The sequence below is a fragment of the Hippoglossus hippoglossus genome, chromosome 7, assembly GCF_009819705.1.
Source record: "Hippoglossus hippoglossus isolate fHipHip1 chromosome 7, fHipHip1.pri, whole genome shotgun sequence".
NCBI lineage: Eukaryota > Metazoa > Chordata > Actinopteri > Pleuronectiformes > Pleuronectidae > Hippoglossus > Hippoglossus hippoglossus.
The window spans coordinates 18,465,503-18,483,633 of record NC_047157.1 but is presented as its reverse complement, the minus strand read 5'-3'; the positions used below and the strand labels follow the sequence as shown (position 1 = coordinate 18,483,633).

General features: G+C 43.7%; 1 protein-coding gene across 1 annotated transcript; it reads left to right on the top strand.

Moving 5' to 3' along the window:
* The first annotated feature begins 2,512 nt into the window (after positions 1-2,512).
* aar2 (AAR2 splicing factor) lies at positions 2,513-5,537 on the top strand. The gene is made up of 4 exons (XM_034591371.1): positions 2,513-2,613; positions 2,700-3,622; positions 3,711-3,940; positions 4,639-5,537. Exons 2-4 carry the CDS (start codon positions 2,845-2,847, stop codon positions 4,858-4,860), a joined length of 1,230 nt encoding a protein of 409 aa, XP_034447262.1. The 5' UTR covers positions 2,513-2,613; positions 2,700-2,844; the 3' UTR covers positions 4,861-5,537.
* Positions 5,538-18,131: the final 12,594 nt, after the last annotated feature.

The window sequence follows — 18,131 nt, the reverse complement described above, 5'->3', positions numbered from 1 at the left end:
AGCTCCAAACATCTGGAGAGGGACAGATGCTGGTGCGCGTCCGAGCCGGAGGCAAATGAACAATGACCCATCGTCATTGACCCATTATTCCTCCTATAATGATTTAAAGTGGATTCTTTCATAATAACACACACCTCTGTGTTTTGCAGTGTCTGACCGGATCTTTCCTCCGCAGTGTCCTGGCGCTTCTGTTGTTGGCCAATTGTCATTGTGGTAAACGCAGATGTAACTTTAAAGAAATCCTGGACTCCTACAGAGTTGTCATCTTCGTTGAGCTGCAGAATCTGGTAGGCAGATGTCTGAGTTTAAACAGATTTATATCTTATCATCAAACTCCATTAACCAGCATGCTCCTTGTGAGTGTATTCATGTGAGGGGGTGGATGTTTGAACACCTCTGTGATGAGAGGCTGCCCTCCAGTGTCTGCTGCAGTTGTCTCTGAACCAACTACTTCTGCTGTCTCATATTTTGAATGACAAGTAATTTTTAATCTATGTTGATAAATCCATATTTGGTTTCTCTTGCAGAATTTGACAGGCTCAACTCATACCTCCAAAGATCCCTGTCCCCAAGGAAAGGTAAACACAATGTACACTTTCAGCACCATGGACAGGGTAGTGATAACAACAGCATGTCACATAATCTGTCTCGGTGGCTGCTACAAATCGAGAATTAAAAAAATGCAAAGGAAAAGGGAATTATGAGCTATAACGGCAATTTCCCCACGGCAGGCACGTCGCATCCTGGTTTCAATATATGGTATGACACAGCAGGTCCGGTGTCAGAGGAGCGGCGGGCAGCGGTCGGATCTGGAGAAGCCAGTGGAGAGCATGGAGCAGCTCGTCGTTCACAACTGCAGCCCTGATTATCTGGTGAGGAGACTAAACACAACTTGTAATAGAGGAAGCAAAGAAAGAGATGTTCCACTCACCACCGCATCAAGATAGTTACAGGTTCTTTTATTTTTCAGCTTCAATCCAAGGTTGGTTTTGGGGAAATGGTTTACAGAAAATCTGTAAAAGGATATTCTCAATAATGCACCTCTGATAATTTTAGAATAGGACAAGATGGTGAATGTCCCTTGTATGTTTGAAGGTCTTCTATTTATTTAATTTAAGTTACCATCTTCTTTTTTTCACTACTGAACAATTATTTATTCTGGTTGTACTCTTTCAGGGGCGGAGAACCTCTTGTTCCACTGTCAAGAAAATACGAGGAAAGAAGAGAAAGAGGAACAAGGTGATCCAAGTTATCAAGGCGTTGATCACTTGCTGGCAGAAACTTCAGAGCGTCTACAAGCTCTCAAATTAGCAAGTGTCGTCTCGTCCTTGATTCCTGTGAACCTGCAGCTTTCTCATGAAGACATCAGGTGGATTTCCACTATAGGTTCTCCACAATCTAACAGTGGACATGACGTGACTTTTCCTCTAATACAATGTCATGAATGTTCACTGTTGTCAAGTTCTCACTGTTTTATGTAGTAAAACTATTCCAGACTTAGCTTGTCCTTGTTTTTCGGGAATAGTTTTACAGAAACCACAGATAAAGCTAAACAAAATATCCACAATGCATTGAGATCATTTCTGAACTGTCTTCCTGTTGTAGCAGCTATCATGTTTGTGTTTGTCATACACATGAAATGTTCCTCTGTCACTTGTACAACTATATAATAAAAATGTTTAATTCTTAAGTTCTTCTTCTTCTTCTTATAATTATTATTGTTGTTGTTGTTGATACTATTATAACTCTCACTATTTGTCAAACAGAAACAGCAGCATTACAGTATGTACAACTATCATACAGCTTAGTGTTAAATAGAGGAAAAAAGAAAGTAAATAATTAGGCCTAAATATTTAATAGAAAAATACTATACACTATAGTTTTATTGTTTAGTGTTTTAATGTAATTCTCATAGAGACACTGTAATAAAATAAAAATAAAATATGGGAAGATATAACATTTATATATATAATCCAACAGCAGATAGTTGATAGTTCAATAAATTGATAGATACTTTATTGATCCAGAGGGAAATGTATGCCTCCAGCATCACACAAAACAGTCAAACACAAAAGCATAATAATGATAAATAAATAATAAATAAATCTCGCCACCAGAACTACTACAAAGCTGTCACTGTAAAGAAGTATGTGCTGATGGAGATATTCACAATACAAATATTTAAAGTATAAGGGGATTGAAAGACTATTGAAGTCAAATATAAATACAGATTTAAAGATAAATATCCGAAGCTGTAAAAAGTTGTGCATCACACTAACACAGCCTGTAAAGTTATGGTACAGCAGATGTAAGTGTATTTGAAAAAAGGGAAAACAGTGCAAGAATAAAACTTAAAATACAACATTTAAAAACATAAAATCAACTCAAGATAAACATAGGCAGTAATGGTGAGAATCTATAACTTGAAGGTGATAATTGAAATAAAATAGACAGAAGTCTATTGACGGTAAACTTTGTCGGCAAAGTGACTTCTGAGATAAGCGGAACCTTTCGACTACAGCGCTGTTTCCGCCCGGAAACTTATTTTATGCTGCACAGCCTCGACTAAACGATCTCACAACGATGCGAAACATCAACAAGTCTTCATTCAAGGTAAAACAAATAAATACCTCCATCACTTCTTAAACAGATTTACGTTTTAAATAAGGTTTGTTTAAATGTTTCTATTTCCTGTTTAGTCTTTCAGCGACACACTGAGTCCTTTCATCTCCTCTGGACATGAGACGCTGTCATTTCTCAGCTGAAAGAGTTTAGTTGTTGTTCAGCCTGGTTCGGTTTAACTAGAGGTCCTGGACAGAAAGAGACAGAGACAGAGACAGAGACATGGCCAGTGGCGGCAGCAGCAGCAGCAGCGTGGACATGGATCCAGATGTTGCCCTGAGGCGGTTTGAGGAGGGGGCCATCCTGGTGCTGCTGGGGGTCCCCCAGGGCACAGAGCTGGGCATCGACTGCAAGAGCTGGCAGGTGGGCCCTCGCTTCCGGGGAGTGAAGATGATCCCCCCGGGCCTGCACTTCCTCCACTACAGCTCTGTGAACGCACCGAGCTGCGGGAGTGAAATCGGCCCCAAGAAGGGCCTCTTCCTGTCCCTCAAACCCAGAGAGATCCTGCTGGCGAACTGGGACCCCCAGGAAGAAGACCTGGACTTCTCCGCCTCCAAGGACGAAGAGCAGGTGAGCCGCACCCGGGCCACCTTGCAGGAGCTGGACCCCCACCTGGGGCCCTATCCGTATGAGGTGATCAGGAAGTGGGTGTCCCTCACCGACCGCCTGAGCGAGGAGCTGACCAAGAAGCTGCAGCCCTTGTCCGGTAGAATCTGCGCCTTCAGTGACGTGATCCCAGAGGTGGAGTTCAAACACACCAAGGACCGGGCCGAGCAGCCGAGGAACGACACGGCCTGTCAGAGCATGAAGGAGGGACTGGACAGGCTCCCCAGGATGAAGCCCAGGGAGGGGACGGAGCTGCGCTTCTCCGAAATCCCCCAGAAGACCTACCCGCCCGGGGCGACGCCAGCAGAGATCACCCGGTGCAGTCTGGACCTGAGCTATGCCCTGGAGACTGTGCTGGAGAAGAACTACGAGCTGCAGCCTCTCCACCTCCTCGGTATTTGTTGAAAACATCGATATCAGATAATTAAGATAGCCCACACTTTGATTTGATGTCTTTACTAACTTTCCCCCTCCTCTCTCAGGTGAGCTGCAGTTCGCCTTCGTGTGCTTCATTCTGGGAAACGCGTACGAGGGCTTCGAGCACTGGAAGCGCCTGCTGGCTCTGCTGTGTCGCTCCGAGGACTCCATGCGGAAGCGGAAGGAGCTCTACCTGGGACTCATCGCCGTGCTCTACCACCAGCTCGGAGAGATCCCGTCCGACTTCTTCGTCGACATTGTGTCACACAGCAACTTCCTCACCTCCACACTGCAGGTACGGGGCCCACACTCAGAGCAGCAGAGATGGAGGGGGCGAAAAAAGAATTCAAAGTTAATTCGAAAGAAGAAAAAGACTGAGACGCTCGTCTGGAAAATCTTTTATTGTCACATTTCAACATGTTGAAATAAAAGAAAAATGATCACTCGTACATAAACAATCTAGATGTAGATAATTAATCATTTAGACATTTATTATGTACATTTATGCTTTTCCTGTGACATAACTTTTAAAATTGACTATTGTAGCTTCGAAGGTACTGATGAGTTAAATAATTAAAGTATTTATAATTCAGAGCGATTTTAGTTATCATGCAAGGTAGATGCAATTGTTTAATTGTCTTAACACAGGAAAGTAATGTTTTAACTTGTTAGGAATTGTTATCAGGAGATAGAAAATCATATGACAAATATAATCACACATTCCAGTCAGTATGGAAATATAGAAAGTAGAAGATTTTATTTATCTTTGGAGATTTGGAAAAGGAAAAAGTGGATCCTACACTTATTTTCTTAGATTTTAGACAAACAGCTTTTCTGTTGTTAGTGTCATTAACATTATAACAGGCGGAGTAGATGACGGCATATTTCACTTAAATCAGTACATGCAGTGTCAGAGCCTGACCTAAGTCATTAGTGCTCAAAGGAGGTTTTACATTTATAATGGACCAATTGTTTGACTTTATTTCCTCGCAGGACTTTTTCCAGTTCGCCGCTGGCCCCGGTGTCGACGGCACGCTCCGCAAGAGGGCGGAGAAGTTCAAAGCCCACGTGACCAAGAAGTTTCGCTGGGATTTCGATGCGGACACGGACGACTGTGCCCCCGTGGTGGTGGAGCTGCCTGAAGGTGTGACAGTGGACGGAAGCTGCTCTGGACTAGATGTTGATACTGGAATCATTATCATGGAACAGGACTGAGTGTGATCTGAAGCTGAGGGAGAGCAGTGAAGCTCTGACACCACACAGAGGTTCTCACATGACTTTAACAGGAGGTTGTAACTCATCCTTATTTCAGTTACAGTGGAGATGCAGCTTACTGAATATCAACGGTGCCCTCTGGTGGTCATTTCTCTCATGCTCAACAAGCATGCTTAGAAGTTTTATAGCCACAGTCTCATCACATTTATTCCCAAATCCAACCCCCTAGTATTTAAAAAAAAATTAAATTAGAATGGTTGTAGACTTGATTCATGGTAAGAATTATAATTAATAGGCTATTAAGAGCCAGATCAATTAAGTCTTCACCACAACTGCCAAGTAATAAATGTATGAATGAAAGAGCTCTGACCGTGACGTGTAAACTAAATACCTCCGACTTTTAAAAAAGCAAAATCTACACACGTTATACAGCATTTCATTAGAGGACAATAGAGTAAAGTACTGAGTGACAGTAGTGATTCTATCCCTCATACATTAATGAATTGAATCTTTTTTTCGTTTTATGCATCCACACTTGGCAGTTGTGGTTTGTAACGGTAAATTGGTCAAATATGAAGATCACATCTATTCCTCATTTTCAGCTATTTTTTAAAAACTTTTCTATGATTTATTGGATCCAAGGTTCACTCTAATAAAAACAACACTTTTGATACAAAGAAAGTTGTGAAGTGTTTGTCAATGCATGTTTCCCATCTGGAGTCATTTCTTTCTCCTCCACTAGATGGCATTCATAGGCCTTTTGGAAAGATTTACAACTTCCCGTACCGTCATTTGAACTTTCATTGTAAATTCATAAATTTAGTTTTCACACAGAATGAAAAGCTTTTGTTTTTGTCACTGTAAAGATTCAAGTTTTAGTTGGAACCGGCAGCAGGATGGAGACGATCAAAGCTTCGTCTGATCTCAAGGAAGATGTGAGGAACAACAGGTGGAAGGAATGACGCTGCACAGATAAAAACGGGATCAACTGGATGAGATAATTACATGCAATCTATTGGCGCTCTGTCTTTCTCTGTGTGTGTGTGTGTGTGTGCTCTGTGACTGTGAAGGATTGGACAGGCCCCGTATTATCCTGTTGCTCCATCAGTCCGTTCACTCATGAATTTCTCCCCCTGCCCCTCCTGAACCCTCTGTCTCTCCAGCTGGACGTCTCTGCTTTGACGTGCCCCGGCTCTGTGAACCCATCTGTAGCCATGAAGCTGCTGTGAAAGGGACCAAAGCCATCTGATGTAATTATCTGAATCAATAGAGTCTGGGGCTTGTTGATGGAGATCCAAATACCAATGCAGGGATTCCATCCTCCTCCCAGACGACAGATGCTCTTGTGAAATCAATGGTAATGGTCGGCTTTAAGATGAAAAGCCCTCCTCTGATACATTTACACACGTCTTAAAATGAGCTCTGTATTCGGGGCCCACTCAGAGACAACTGGGGCCCCATGCGCCGGTTTGTTATTTTCCTTTTGAATGCAATTAAATGGAGAAAATGGCTTGGAACACACGGTGGAAACATCTCAGCAGCGCAACATGGAAGGAAATGTACCCCCAATTATTTGCAGATCCATTTTCCTCTCCGGGGATTGAAATACTGTACATTGTCAATGAGGAAATGACACCACAGGGACATCCTTGGCACACCGGCCCCTTCATTAAAGCTGGAATTACAGCAAGTCAGCAAACAGCCTCACTCAGTGTCCAGGGTCTCTGTGCCGCACGCATCCTCTTCACCCTCGGGGAACGGCCTCCTGCCATCTTCCTGGTATGGCAACCATTTTCCTTTTAATCTCCCCTTATTTATTTCATTTGGTGCGGCCGCCCCGAGGAAGGAAGCGGGCTGGGGAAACTGGTTTCATTGATTGTGCAGCGGAACCTCAAACCTCCACAGCAGGCCCCTGGCAGTCACGGTGAAGCTTTCTCTCTCCGTTAGATGCGAGCTGGTCATTTTCATGCGGCCGACAAACTGCTCAGCCTGTCAGTTTAAACGCAGGCCCCTCGTTTTCCTTCTCCTTCCTTCTAGCTCCCTGCATGGAGGAGGATGGATGTTGGTGTGTGTGCAGCTTCCTGACCGAGCACTGACTCTGCTTTTAATGTTAATGTGATGATAATCTGCAGTGTTTGATTATGTGTGTAAGGGGAATAATTCAATTATGACCTGTACCAGTGGTTTCTGATCAGCCAAGCATCTGCTGTGTAACATTACTGCTGCCAAGGAAGTTGTGTTTTTACTTCTCTCTGTTTATTTGTTTGTTTGTTTGTTAATTTGCAGGATTACACAAAAAACTACAGAACATAATTCCATGAAACCTGGTGGAACGATGGGACATGGAACAAGAAAGAACCCATTACATTTTCCCATCAATCTGGACAAAGAGAAAGATCCAGGGATTGTTTTACCTTTTTGTGGGCATTTTTTGAAAAGTCTTCCCAGGCAATAATTCATGGATCTTGATGAAAGAAATCAGACATATATTCTCAGATAACTTCTATGATTCTACGAGTGTGTGTGTGGCTGGGTTGAATTTAAAGGGGACTGTTGGTCCTTGGCAGAGCTGTGCGTTCTACTGAGAGCCTTTCCATTCATTCTTGAGTCTTTGTTAGTTTGCAGGATTACGTAAAAACTAAGGGACGGATTACAAGCTTTTAAATTGCAAGGTAGTGTATTTTGCAACATTTTCATTTGATTTCTCAGAGAAAACTGGATTTTGATGACAAAAATCTGTCGTGTGTGATTTGGCGCAGATCCAAATACAAACCTGCATCTAGTGAATTTAAATGTGGCTTCACAAGGGGACTGTTGGGTTTTGGTGGAGGTATGCGCTCTACTTAGTGCCATTCTACTTGTTAATGTTGCCAGTATCACTTGGGCCTTTCTTCAGGATTCGTTGCTGTTGTGAACGCGTCCGTGCAGAAAACCTCCCGCTGTGTTGGGCATGTGTGAAAGGCGCAGACTCTGGGTAAACTCCGTAGCCAATTCTCTGGATTTTACCCGGAGGTCATGTCTGAAAGCGGCTTTACTGTGACAGGTCGAAATATCTTCTGTGAAAAGAGTCTATTGTCCGCGATCGGTGTAAATTCAGAAATATATGAGCAGGATTATCAGCACATAGAGATTCAGTGCTTTCTAACGGCTGTTCCCTGTTTTCCTGATCCTTCACACGTCTCTAAACACAACATTTTTGCAGAACTTTCAGATGTAGAAGTTTAAGTTTCTCACGTTTTCCCTTCTTTCTGTTACGATTGATGATTGGCCTTTCTCTGCCTGTTGTCTGTCTTTCACCCACTGATGTGAAGTCTGTTTCTTTCTACGACCACTTTGATGTATGGCAAGATGCATAATTAGAACGAATAGCTTGTCAAAAAAAAAAGTGGGCTTCATGGTAATTGCCCGTGTCGTAAGATTACATGTGGGAAAAGATGTTGGTGCAGAAGTGGAAAGAGTTTACTGTGTGATTGCAATGGCAAAAAAAAAAGTGTATTTACAAACCTCAGCAGTGAAGTGAACAGTTTGAACTTTCACTTTCGAGGTGAAACAGTGAAAATGAAAAAATGACTTGCAACTGTCATGAAAAGTGTGTATGAACAGACACACACACACACACACACACACCAGCTGCTACTCTCTGTCACTTTTTTTGTCAACCTCAAAATTGTGTGTGTGTGTGTGTGTGTGTGTGTGTGTGTGTGTGTGTGTGTGTGTGTGTGTGTGTGTGTGTGTGTGTGTGTGTGTGTGTGTGTGTGTGTGTGTGAGAGATGACCAGGCCGTGATTCCCCCTCTTCACATGTCTGACTCGCATGACCCAAAATGTGAGCCAGGCACGTGTACATTTTCCCAGGACATGTATATGCGTGTGCGTCATGGGAGGGCGCGTGCACGCTTGGAGCTCTGGTGCCCAGACATATGGACGGGGGGGTGGGGGCACTGAAAGCGAGGATGAACGAAGTTAAAAATCTCCTCCTGGAAATTTCATACCCACCAGGGAAGAGAGAGAGAGCGAGAGAGAGAGTGTGTGAACAATATGCTCTGTTATAGTGATCTGCTGAAGTGATTAAAGCCAGGAGCTGAAAACAAAGCGGTGGACCTTTGAGGTCTGATCAGCACACGTGTGTCAGTCCGTGTCTGCCTTTCTGATCATGTACAGCACAAGGACTCGACAGCTGGCCAATACATTTCCCAGGCTGACTAATTAAAGTTGTAGAGGGGAAACAAGTACATGCTGTGATTAGCCCACTTGCAGACATACTCACGTCTCAAATGTTGTCATAGGACACGTTAAGGTTTCTGCACCTTTATCGCCCCGGAGTTTAACTAAACACCGGACGAGTCACTTTGAACGAAGCACAGTAAAGAGCCTGCATGGACCCGATTCCCAGCCAGAGTCCATCAGATAACTCTCATTCCCCCCCACCTGCCCATCAGATGACTGATCTCTGACTTCCATTTTTAGTGTGTGTGTGTGTTGTCTTTGGCTGTGGCACTCAGAGAATGAACTCTGGCAGACCTGATCACAGCAGAAAGGATTTGAATACCCCTGCACCACCAAACATGCACAGGAGGGCTCTGCTTTCACACACACACGCAAGCACGCAACACACACGGGCACAAAACTGCTCAAGAAAAACATGGGTAGAGAGAACATGAGCCGTAGACAGTGATTGTGTGTGTGTGTGTGTTCAGAGGCCAAAGCAGAGCCCTGCTGGTAGCCCCACACCCAGGGGAGAACCTGCTGAAAGGCTACAGGACAGAGAGGAAGGGCAGGAAGGGAAACCCTCGAGTGGACCAGGCCTTTTCAAATGGTGCTCTGAAAAGGATGAAAACACTCGTTCGTCACTGGTGTTCAAGTCGTTCCTCCTTTCCTCCGTACTTGTTTTGACCTCCTATCGTTTGTTTGCTTCATTCCTCCTCACTCACTCTGCCGCCTGCAGCAGCCCCGTCCCTCCATTGTGAATAATTCAGACATTTCTGATGTATTATTCAGACTTCACACACACACACACACACACACACACACACACACACACACACACACACACACACACACACACACACACAAGCACAAGCCTCCTCTCCTGCTCCCAACATGTCAGGTATGAGAGATTATTTATTAGCAGGTGGGAAGATTTTTCCCACAGAAAATAAATGACTCAGACATTTATTAAACAGTGGAATTTTCTTAAATATATAATAACCTGCCTATTTCGTAGCTTTCTCTCTAAGTAAATATAAGTAATTCAGGAGATGCAACTGTGCACAGGAGTCTCTGCTCTGTCTAGATTGTGGCTCCATGCAGGGCTGCTGCTGCTGCTCAGGTAGAAGAGCCACTCCACTGAGGTTGATGGTATCTCCCCCTGTCCACATATCATTGAGAAAGACACTAAACCTGTTGTTAACCTTACAAATCCCTGATGTGCAGGTAAATGGAAAAGAAAATTGCTTTGTACAACAACTTCTGAAAACTTTATGTTATGAAATACTTTGGATTTTGCATTAAAATTTGTAGCTCTCTATGTGGCAAAACTTGAGATTTGACAAAATGTTCAGATGATAACACATTCGAGCGGCACGGTGGTTCAGTGGTTGAGGTTTCTGGTTCGATTCTCTGGCTGGCCGGGGTCTTTCTGTGTGGGTGTTCTCCGGCCTCCTCCCACAGTCACAAAGACATGCAGCTGAGGTTAATTGAAGAAGCTAAATTATCTTTAGGTGTGAATGTGAGTTGGTGTTTATGTGCTGCGACACCCTGGTGATTTGTGTGGTCAGTGAGGATTGGCTCCTGCTCCCTGTGAACCTGATGGATGGATGGAGCATTCCATTAATCTCTTCTTTGAAGGGAAAGAAAGAACATGTATCAGTTTTTGAGAAACCCTTTGGAAAAATGAGATTCAAGCATTAATTCAGAGTCACGTGCACACATTGATACAGCACTTCCAGGCAGGAGTTTAGCATTTCGTGTCTTGCCCTAGGACACTTCGACATGTGGACAGAAGGAGCCAGGGATCAAACCACTGACCCTCTGCTCAGTGGATGACCCGCTCTACGTCCTGAGCCACAGATTAACTTCATTGTGGAGTAACTGGCTTTTTGTGGAGCTTTCAGTCACATGTCATAGTCTTTCATTTTTGACATTAATCTCACATGATATAGACTTAGATGCATGTTGATGAAGACCTTGAGATGTGGTTGAAAGCATCGCAAAAGCTAAGAAGTGGACCTTGAGTTTGATTGATGTAACTGCAATGCAAAGGTAAATTAAATATGTTCATCTCATGTCTCTGTTTGACGACATTCCAGTTTCCAGTCGTCTGTTCTTAGTCTCATTTGTTTATTTTCTCGTCTTCCTCTTTTTCTTGTTACCTCCTCATCTCTCTCAGAAGGTGTGTGTAGTCCTCGCTCACTGATCACTGATTGTAGCTCAGTCTGAAAAACCCCAGGATTTGTTTTTGGACACATGGAGCTTTTAAAAAGCCACTGGAAGAAAAAAAAACCACCTCCCCTTTTATATTCCCGCGCGTCTTTAATACAACAGTAAATCTCTCTCTTCCTGTCTCCTCTTTGCACTTTTTCCTTCATCCCAATCTTTCCTACAGTTTTCCACTTCCTCCATCACTCGGCTTCTCCCTCGTCCAGGCTCGGGCTGAGATACAAGTCCATCTTTCAGAGGAGAAGAGCAGCGAGATCTGTTTTCAGTATTTTATATTCCGCAGTCACGTTCCTGTTCTATTCTGTGTTCTTTAAAGTCTTTGGTCCCTTCTTAATCATGAGCAGACCCAAAAGGAACATCAATCCTCATCAGGGGGAGTTTATTAGGATAGTTAAGTAAATAACTCTTAATTACCACTTCCTCTAAAGTCTTTCCCTGCTTCTCTCCAGCTCCAACTCTCCTCCAGTGCTGCTGGCCAGAGTCCCAGACTCGTCTCAGCTGATCGTCCCTAATCTGAGCCCATAGCCGTCTCCTGTCCTCTCCTGCTGCTGTCACCACTGCAATTAAATCTGTCTAATTGGACAAGCTTCTGTCAGTGTGCATGAGCGCATGTGTGGATTCTCCCATGTTGTGGCCAGGATCACTGGAGCCAGGTGGCCACGTGTTTGGCTCACAAGAGGCCATTTTTCTATCGATGTTAAACCACAGGCAATAAACGCAGCCATGTGATACACACAGTGCAAAGGTTTGGTACAACGCCAAAGACTTGGCAACAGACGCATTGGGAAGACATTAGATACCAGGAACGGGACATTTCGCATCAAGTTTGCAACTGGGATAAATTTTCTATTCACAAATGAGCAGAGTGGTTTGAACCCAGTCCAAGATGTTAATCTGTGAAGAAGAGATAATGGCCCTGGATCTGAGATATGTGGCCTGTAATGGATGAGTACAGCAGCTTAACTGTAGTGGAGAATTCAATGGGTCTCTGATGAGTAGATTCAAGAGTTTATTGTCATATGCACAACGATAATATTAAGCAGTCGCTTGCAATGAAATTGACACGGGAGAGGTTTGAAGGAGCCGGGGTCAGAAAGCGAAGAACTGCAAACAAAACTAAGAGACAACTGAACATCTGCATTCAAAAAGAAAAGAAAAACAAAAAGTCTTCTGGCTTCGGGATCAACCAAACAACATGTTAGGTGTGGTGTCACTGTGGTATGTTGGCTGACAGACAATTAAGGGGCTTAAATTACTAACAACTTGCAGAAGCTGCTCCTCTGCCATGATGTCACTAGAAGCTGCAACAGAGCATCAACACTTTGGCGACAAACAGCGGCAGCAACGGCAGAAAGAGGATCACTCACATGTTCCCACAAAACCCTCTTCATTCCTTCTCTTCACCATCTTCTCTCCATTCTCCCCGTTTCACCTTCTCTCTGCTAAGTGGCTGGTGATGTTTACCTCTCCGACCCACGGTGTCTGGCCAGTAAACAGACGTTGGCCTCCCTCCTGGGCCTGGACCGGCTCCACGTATCTGCTCTGGGCCTTCTCCATATCCGCATTACCACTGAACCACAGCTGGCTAATGAAAGTCAGGCCCACTGCCCACATGAGCGCCAGGCAGCACACAAGCTACTGGAGAGCCCTGAGAGGAGGAGAGGACTTAACTGCTGTGGACGTGCCAGTGACTCTGGAGACGGTTGTATAAATATTTGAGGCTGGATGGGATACAGTAACATCAGGGCATGATTCAGTCAGTGTCATGGGCGATCCAATCCATGCAAACATACTGTACTTATGCAGAAAAAACATTAGTGTTACATTAGTATTCACTTATGTCTTAGTCCACTTCTTCAAGCTCAGTTCTGCTCCTCAGGTGACATTGAACCGCTGTTCTTTTAACCCGCTTAGCCCACAGCAGATATTATATTGCTTTCACAACTCTGTATGCATATGTATGTATGTGTGTGTGTGTGTGTGTGTGTGTGTGTGTGTGTGTGTTCATGCATGTGTGCCCAGAACACACAGACACACTAAAACCATTTCCTCTGTTTTACCAGGTGGGGTGTCAGAACCTGACAGCGGTATCCACCTCCCTGTTCAGATTCGGGGTGTCTTGTTCGTGTAGTTTCTTGAGGAAAGGCGTCCGGTCCAAAGCAAACATTTTGATCTGAGAACTCACTTAGCCACATGCAGCTGGCGCTACAGTAAAAGACGGCGCTCGCCATGTGTTGAGTTATACGCGAGGATGCAGAGTGAGGATCTGCCTTGTGGCTAATCATATTCTACTCTCACAGCTTCCAGTCTGCATCCCTTCCTGCACCCCACTGCACCAGGGGCTGCCAGGATTCATGGGTAGACAAACAAAGACCCACAAAAAGACGGAAACACGTGTGGTCATCTGGTCGCTCTTAATGGTCAGAGAGGGGAGAAGAGGAACTTACTTTTGTCTTTATAAAGGTGACGTCACATGTCTTACATTGGTTTGTCTAAATGGTTATAAGACTTTTATTAGAATCAAAAAAGGATGTAAATTATGACTGGAAAAAAATACATTCTGCCTTTCAAAAAATGCAAAGTTAAAACCAAGAGTATTTACGCTTTTCAATGCTTTCATGGGTTTTGCAGCTATTTTCTAGCTTGGCCAAGCAGGAGAGATGTAGCTCAAGGTGGCTAATGTTAGCAAACTTTAGATAGAAACTGCCAAATTAGTTTAGGAAACATTGCATATGCAGTATTTCATATTTGTTTTTATCTTACGAGAGACAGAACAATGTAAGAAAGAAAGAAAGATCCTCGCTGAGATGCTGTTTCATATACATTTGTGTCAGAGGTGTGTAGGTGGACCCAAAAATACAGAAGCAAAGTTCAGTAGCAAAAAACACTGGAAAGTACAAAAGACTCAAACAAGGCTAAACTGAATGAACATAATAAACACTAGGCAGTAGCAACAAGAAGACACTGGAAACATGACAGCGAACGACCGCCCACAAACTGACAAAGGGAAGCACAGAGACTTATATACACGAGGGAGGGGGGGTTGATTGAACACAGGTGAAACACATGAGGAACAAGTACAGACAATCACAAGGGCAGGAAACAGGACAGAGGCTGGAAATAAAGTTACAGACACACAAGGAGCTACATTTCAAAGTAAAACAGGAAACACAGAACACAAATCCAAACACAAGGAAAACAACAGGTAAAAGGAAATAAACCAAAAAAAGTCCATAATTAAAGGAGTCCAACAAAAATCCCCCAAATCTTTATCTGAGAGTTAAGTCATGACAATTTGTGTGTTCCAGTCAGAACCTCAGATAAGTAGAAGTGTTGTATAGTTTTCTTTCTTTTTTCTACATGTGCATAAACAGGAAAAGAAACCTCTCACATCCACTCACAATAACAAGGATTACATAGAGAAACATTTCACAATAAACTTTGGAGATTCATCTGCTGATGTTGGCTTCTATAAAACAGATATTTATTGTCCTTTATTATGAATGAATGAAAGACACTTTCACACAGCTGTTGGCACTATTACACTTGGGGAATTTGGGAGTATGTTCAAAGTATTAGGGAATGTTAAGTTTATTGATTTTTGAAAACAGGTCTCTTTATCTCCGTGTGCATGTCATTGTTTATTTCGCTATTTCCTTTAATTTGAAAGGGACTGTTTCACTCTCCTTTTCTTTTTTGGCAGCGCTGTCACTCTCATAAAAGCAATGGAATGACGGGCAAATCGGTGACGGTCACACCCAGCCAATTTGGAGTCCAGCTTTTCACACAATCATTTCACACGCCCGAGAGAGACCTCAGTCTGCAGCGAGGACATGGGAGCGTATCATAAATGTGCTTGTTTGGGTTTTAATGCTAAGTGGAAAAGATCCTGACTTTTGTACATGAAGCGGGTTTGTGGCTGGGACATGAGTTAGTGTGACGCCGTATATAAAATGTATACAAACCACACAAAGCTATGGGACCTCCTTTTCCCTTTGGGATGTACTGACGCCTACATGCTTTAGGGGGATTGGGGGGGCTTATCTGACAGAATTCCTGACTGGTCCACTTGGGAATAGCTTCAGTTGAAGCCAGTTTCAGCAGGAGAGCCTTAACTTCGATATCTGGGGTCACCAGCGCACACATTCTTACCTTAATAACGAATAGGCTCAGAAAACTCAATGCAGGCTCTAGATCAGCACATCAGGGTTTCCTAATCCAAACCACACAAATGTACTTACTTGTGCAGCCATGCACTCGCTCTCTCGTTCCCACACCACACACATATACACGCACTCACACACGTGTTTGACTGGCACATGTTCTGTGATTGCTGTGGCAGATATCCTTCATATCCTGTCCGGTTTTTTGTTAGCCTTTGAGATTAGAGGGTTAAAGCCATCACCGCCATTGCTCAGGGAAGCTGATGATTTTCCTTTTTTCCCCCATTAAATAAAAACATCTCGAAAGCTCCTCAAAACCACCAGGGACAGGATTCACCCTTCAAGTAAAACACTCATCTTCTGTCACAAATATCTGCGTGTCCGAGATGATGAGAACTAGGAGAAAAGGTTCACAGGCGTGAATTGAGAGTATTAATTACTTATTCATGCACACAAATGACCCAGAATTTACCCTCGATACCTGCCAGGCTTTGTACTTAAACCTGAGGAGGAGGAGAAACAGTGAATTGGAATTAACTGAGAAGGAAGTTCATTAGTACAGCATGCCTCTTGTGAAAAGCTTGAGATCCCACGTAATAGGCATGAAGGTATTTTTGTATGATTAATGAACTTGGTAGATAGGGGGGGTGCTTTGGGTCATGGGATCTGGGCTGGGGTTAAGGCCAAGGTTATGGGGTTCATGGAAAGCTTGTTGACGGGCTGCTCTGTTTTGATGGATTGTTGGTGATGCAGAAAAGCACAACTTCTGATGTTAAAGCCCAAGATGTGAACAGGCAAATATTTCTGGCTTTTATACTGATTTGAGGGAAACTGTGACCTCTGGGGAAAAAAGGCAGTCTATCAGTACTTTATTTTGAAATCCCATCAAAAAAACAACCATGAATTACATCCACTTCTGATCTTTGCGATGATCTGGCTGAGATGGTCACTCCAAGCTGTGAACGAGACACTGACTCACCAGAATCTACAGCGAGGAATTCAAGTTGTCATTCGGAGTGGGCCCCCGGTGACAAAGAGGGGGTGGATGATCAGAACTAATGTATTTTATCGTTTTATCCACTACTTGTTGAACTTTTACACACTGGCCTGGCTTCCCTCTGCAGGAAAGAAGTTAAGCTTTTAACCCAAAGTGTAACTCCTTGGACCGACGGTATAGGCGCACAATTAGGGTGAAGTGGGAACAATTATGCTGCAACCCCCCCCCCCCCCCTGCCCCCCACCCTTCTCTGGATCCATTTCCAACCCGCTCATTAGTCGTTCCCTCCAGCATCACACCCAATCCAGGCTTGGTCCTCTTGCAGTCTGGAGAAAAAATTCCTGTCTTTATTAAAATGTGAGATTTGTTTGGCAAGCACTGTGTCGTATGAAGGATTACACTGCCAGACAGAGGAGTCTGTTTAAACCTCCCTGGGCCTATACCTTTAAACCAACATGTTCCAGCTCCCATACTTAAACTGTGCACTTCATAATTGATTTATTGACACTGATCCACCTATCGGCCGCGATTACATTCCACACCGAAGACATTTTGCAGTTTGTAAAACCAAGTTGTGAGACCTAGACCCAACCCCCCCCCCCCACTGAAAGTATGAGCATATGAGGGCTTAGGACTTTTCAAGGGTATGGTGAAGTGCACATACAAGAGGGTATGTAGAGGCACTGGCAGCAGCTGTTGTGTGTTTATTATGTGTCCTATGCATTATAATAGAATTTACAGCCTTTAGCTGGCTCATAAAAGGTCCAAGACAGATACTAGGGCAAGGGTGACATTTTTGGTGATTTATACAATTCCATATCTACCCAGAAGAATCAAACCCCAACCAGAGACTGTGTACAAATTGTGTCACACTGTAAAGCTATTGTTAGTTGTGCAGTAGTTGCCCTTTGGGGCCTCACAACCTGTCCTGCCAACCTTAAAAGCAGCCATGAGATTTTGAGTAAAGGTGGATTTAGTGTCTGGCCCTCATCACCAAAACTACTAATCATATGTGTCCTACTGGGGCAAAGTCCCCCAGCTGCCACTATGGGTCTCCCAACATCAGTCAGACGAAAGCTGCTCACCAGTGTCATCATTTTGATTTGCCAAAATCCATACAACGGACATAAAGTCAATAATCCAACATAAATCACCTGACACATAACCTATCTACAGTGTTGGCTCAGTTCAGCTCAGCTCTCTCCATGTGTCTTCTCTCTATCTGTGTCAGTCTCATCTCTCTGTGCCTCGTTTTAACCAGCGAGATTGATTAGACAACTAGACTCTGCAGCACTAATCGCAGCTGTAGGTGCTCTGATGAGAAATACCTGATCACTTTCACGATTGCCACCCCAACTACAGTTACAACACACCAACACAATTATGCAAACAACACACCACGATTGTATTATAAAGCTGTTGAGTTTGATTCCATATATACATACATTTATCACAAGTGTGCACAAGGTTGTCACAATGTCAACTCATGCATTCAGTAACACAGAAGAACAAATTCCACCCTTGAGCGACACAGTGAAGGGGAAGTTCAACTTACAACTTCTCTACATCATTTTTTTAGTCTGTAGTCGGTCTAACATTTTATTGTGCGGTCGGTTATTCATTTGCCACAGTAGGAACAGTGGTTGGACCCGAAACGAGCCACAACTTAAGTGCA

Excerpts from the sequence above, each read along its gene's own strand:
- aar2 (XM_034591371.1), top strand. The coding sequence starts at position 2,845 with ATGGCCAGTGGCGGCAGCAGCAGCAGCAGCGTGGACATGGATCCAGAT. Across the intron at positions 3,623-3,710 it reads GCAGCCTCTCCACCTCCTCG|GTGAGCTGCAGTTCGCCTTC; the intron begins GTATTTGTTGAA and ends CTCCTCTCTCAG. Across the intron at positions 3,941-4,638 it reads TCCTCACCTCCACACTGCAG|GACTTTTTCCAGTTCGCCGC; the intron begins GTACGGGGCCCA and ends ATTTCCTCGCAG.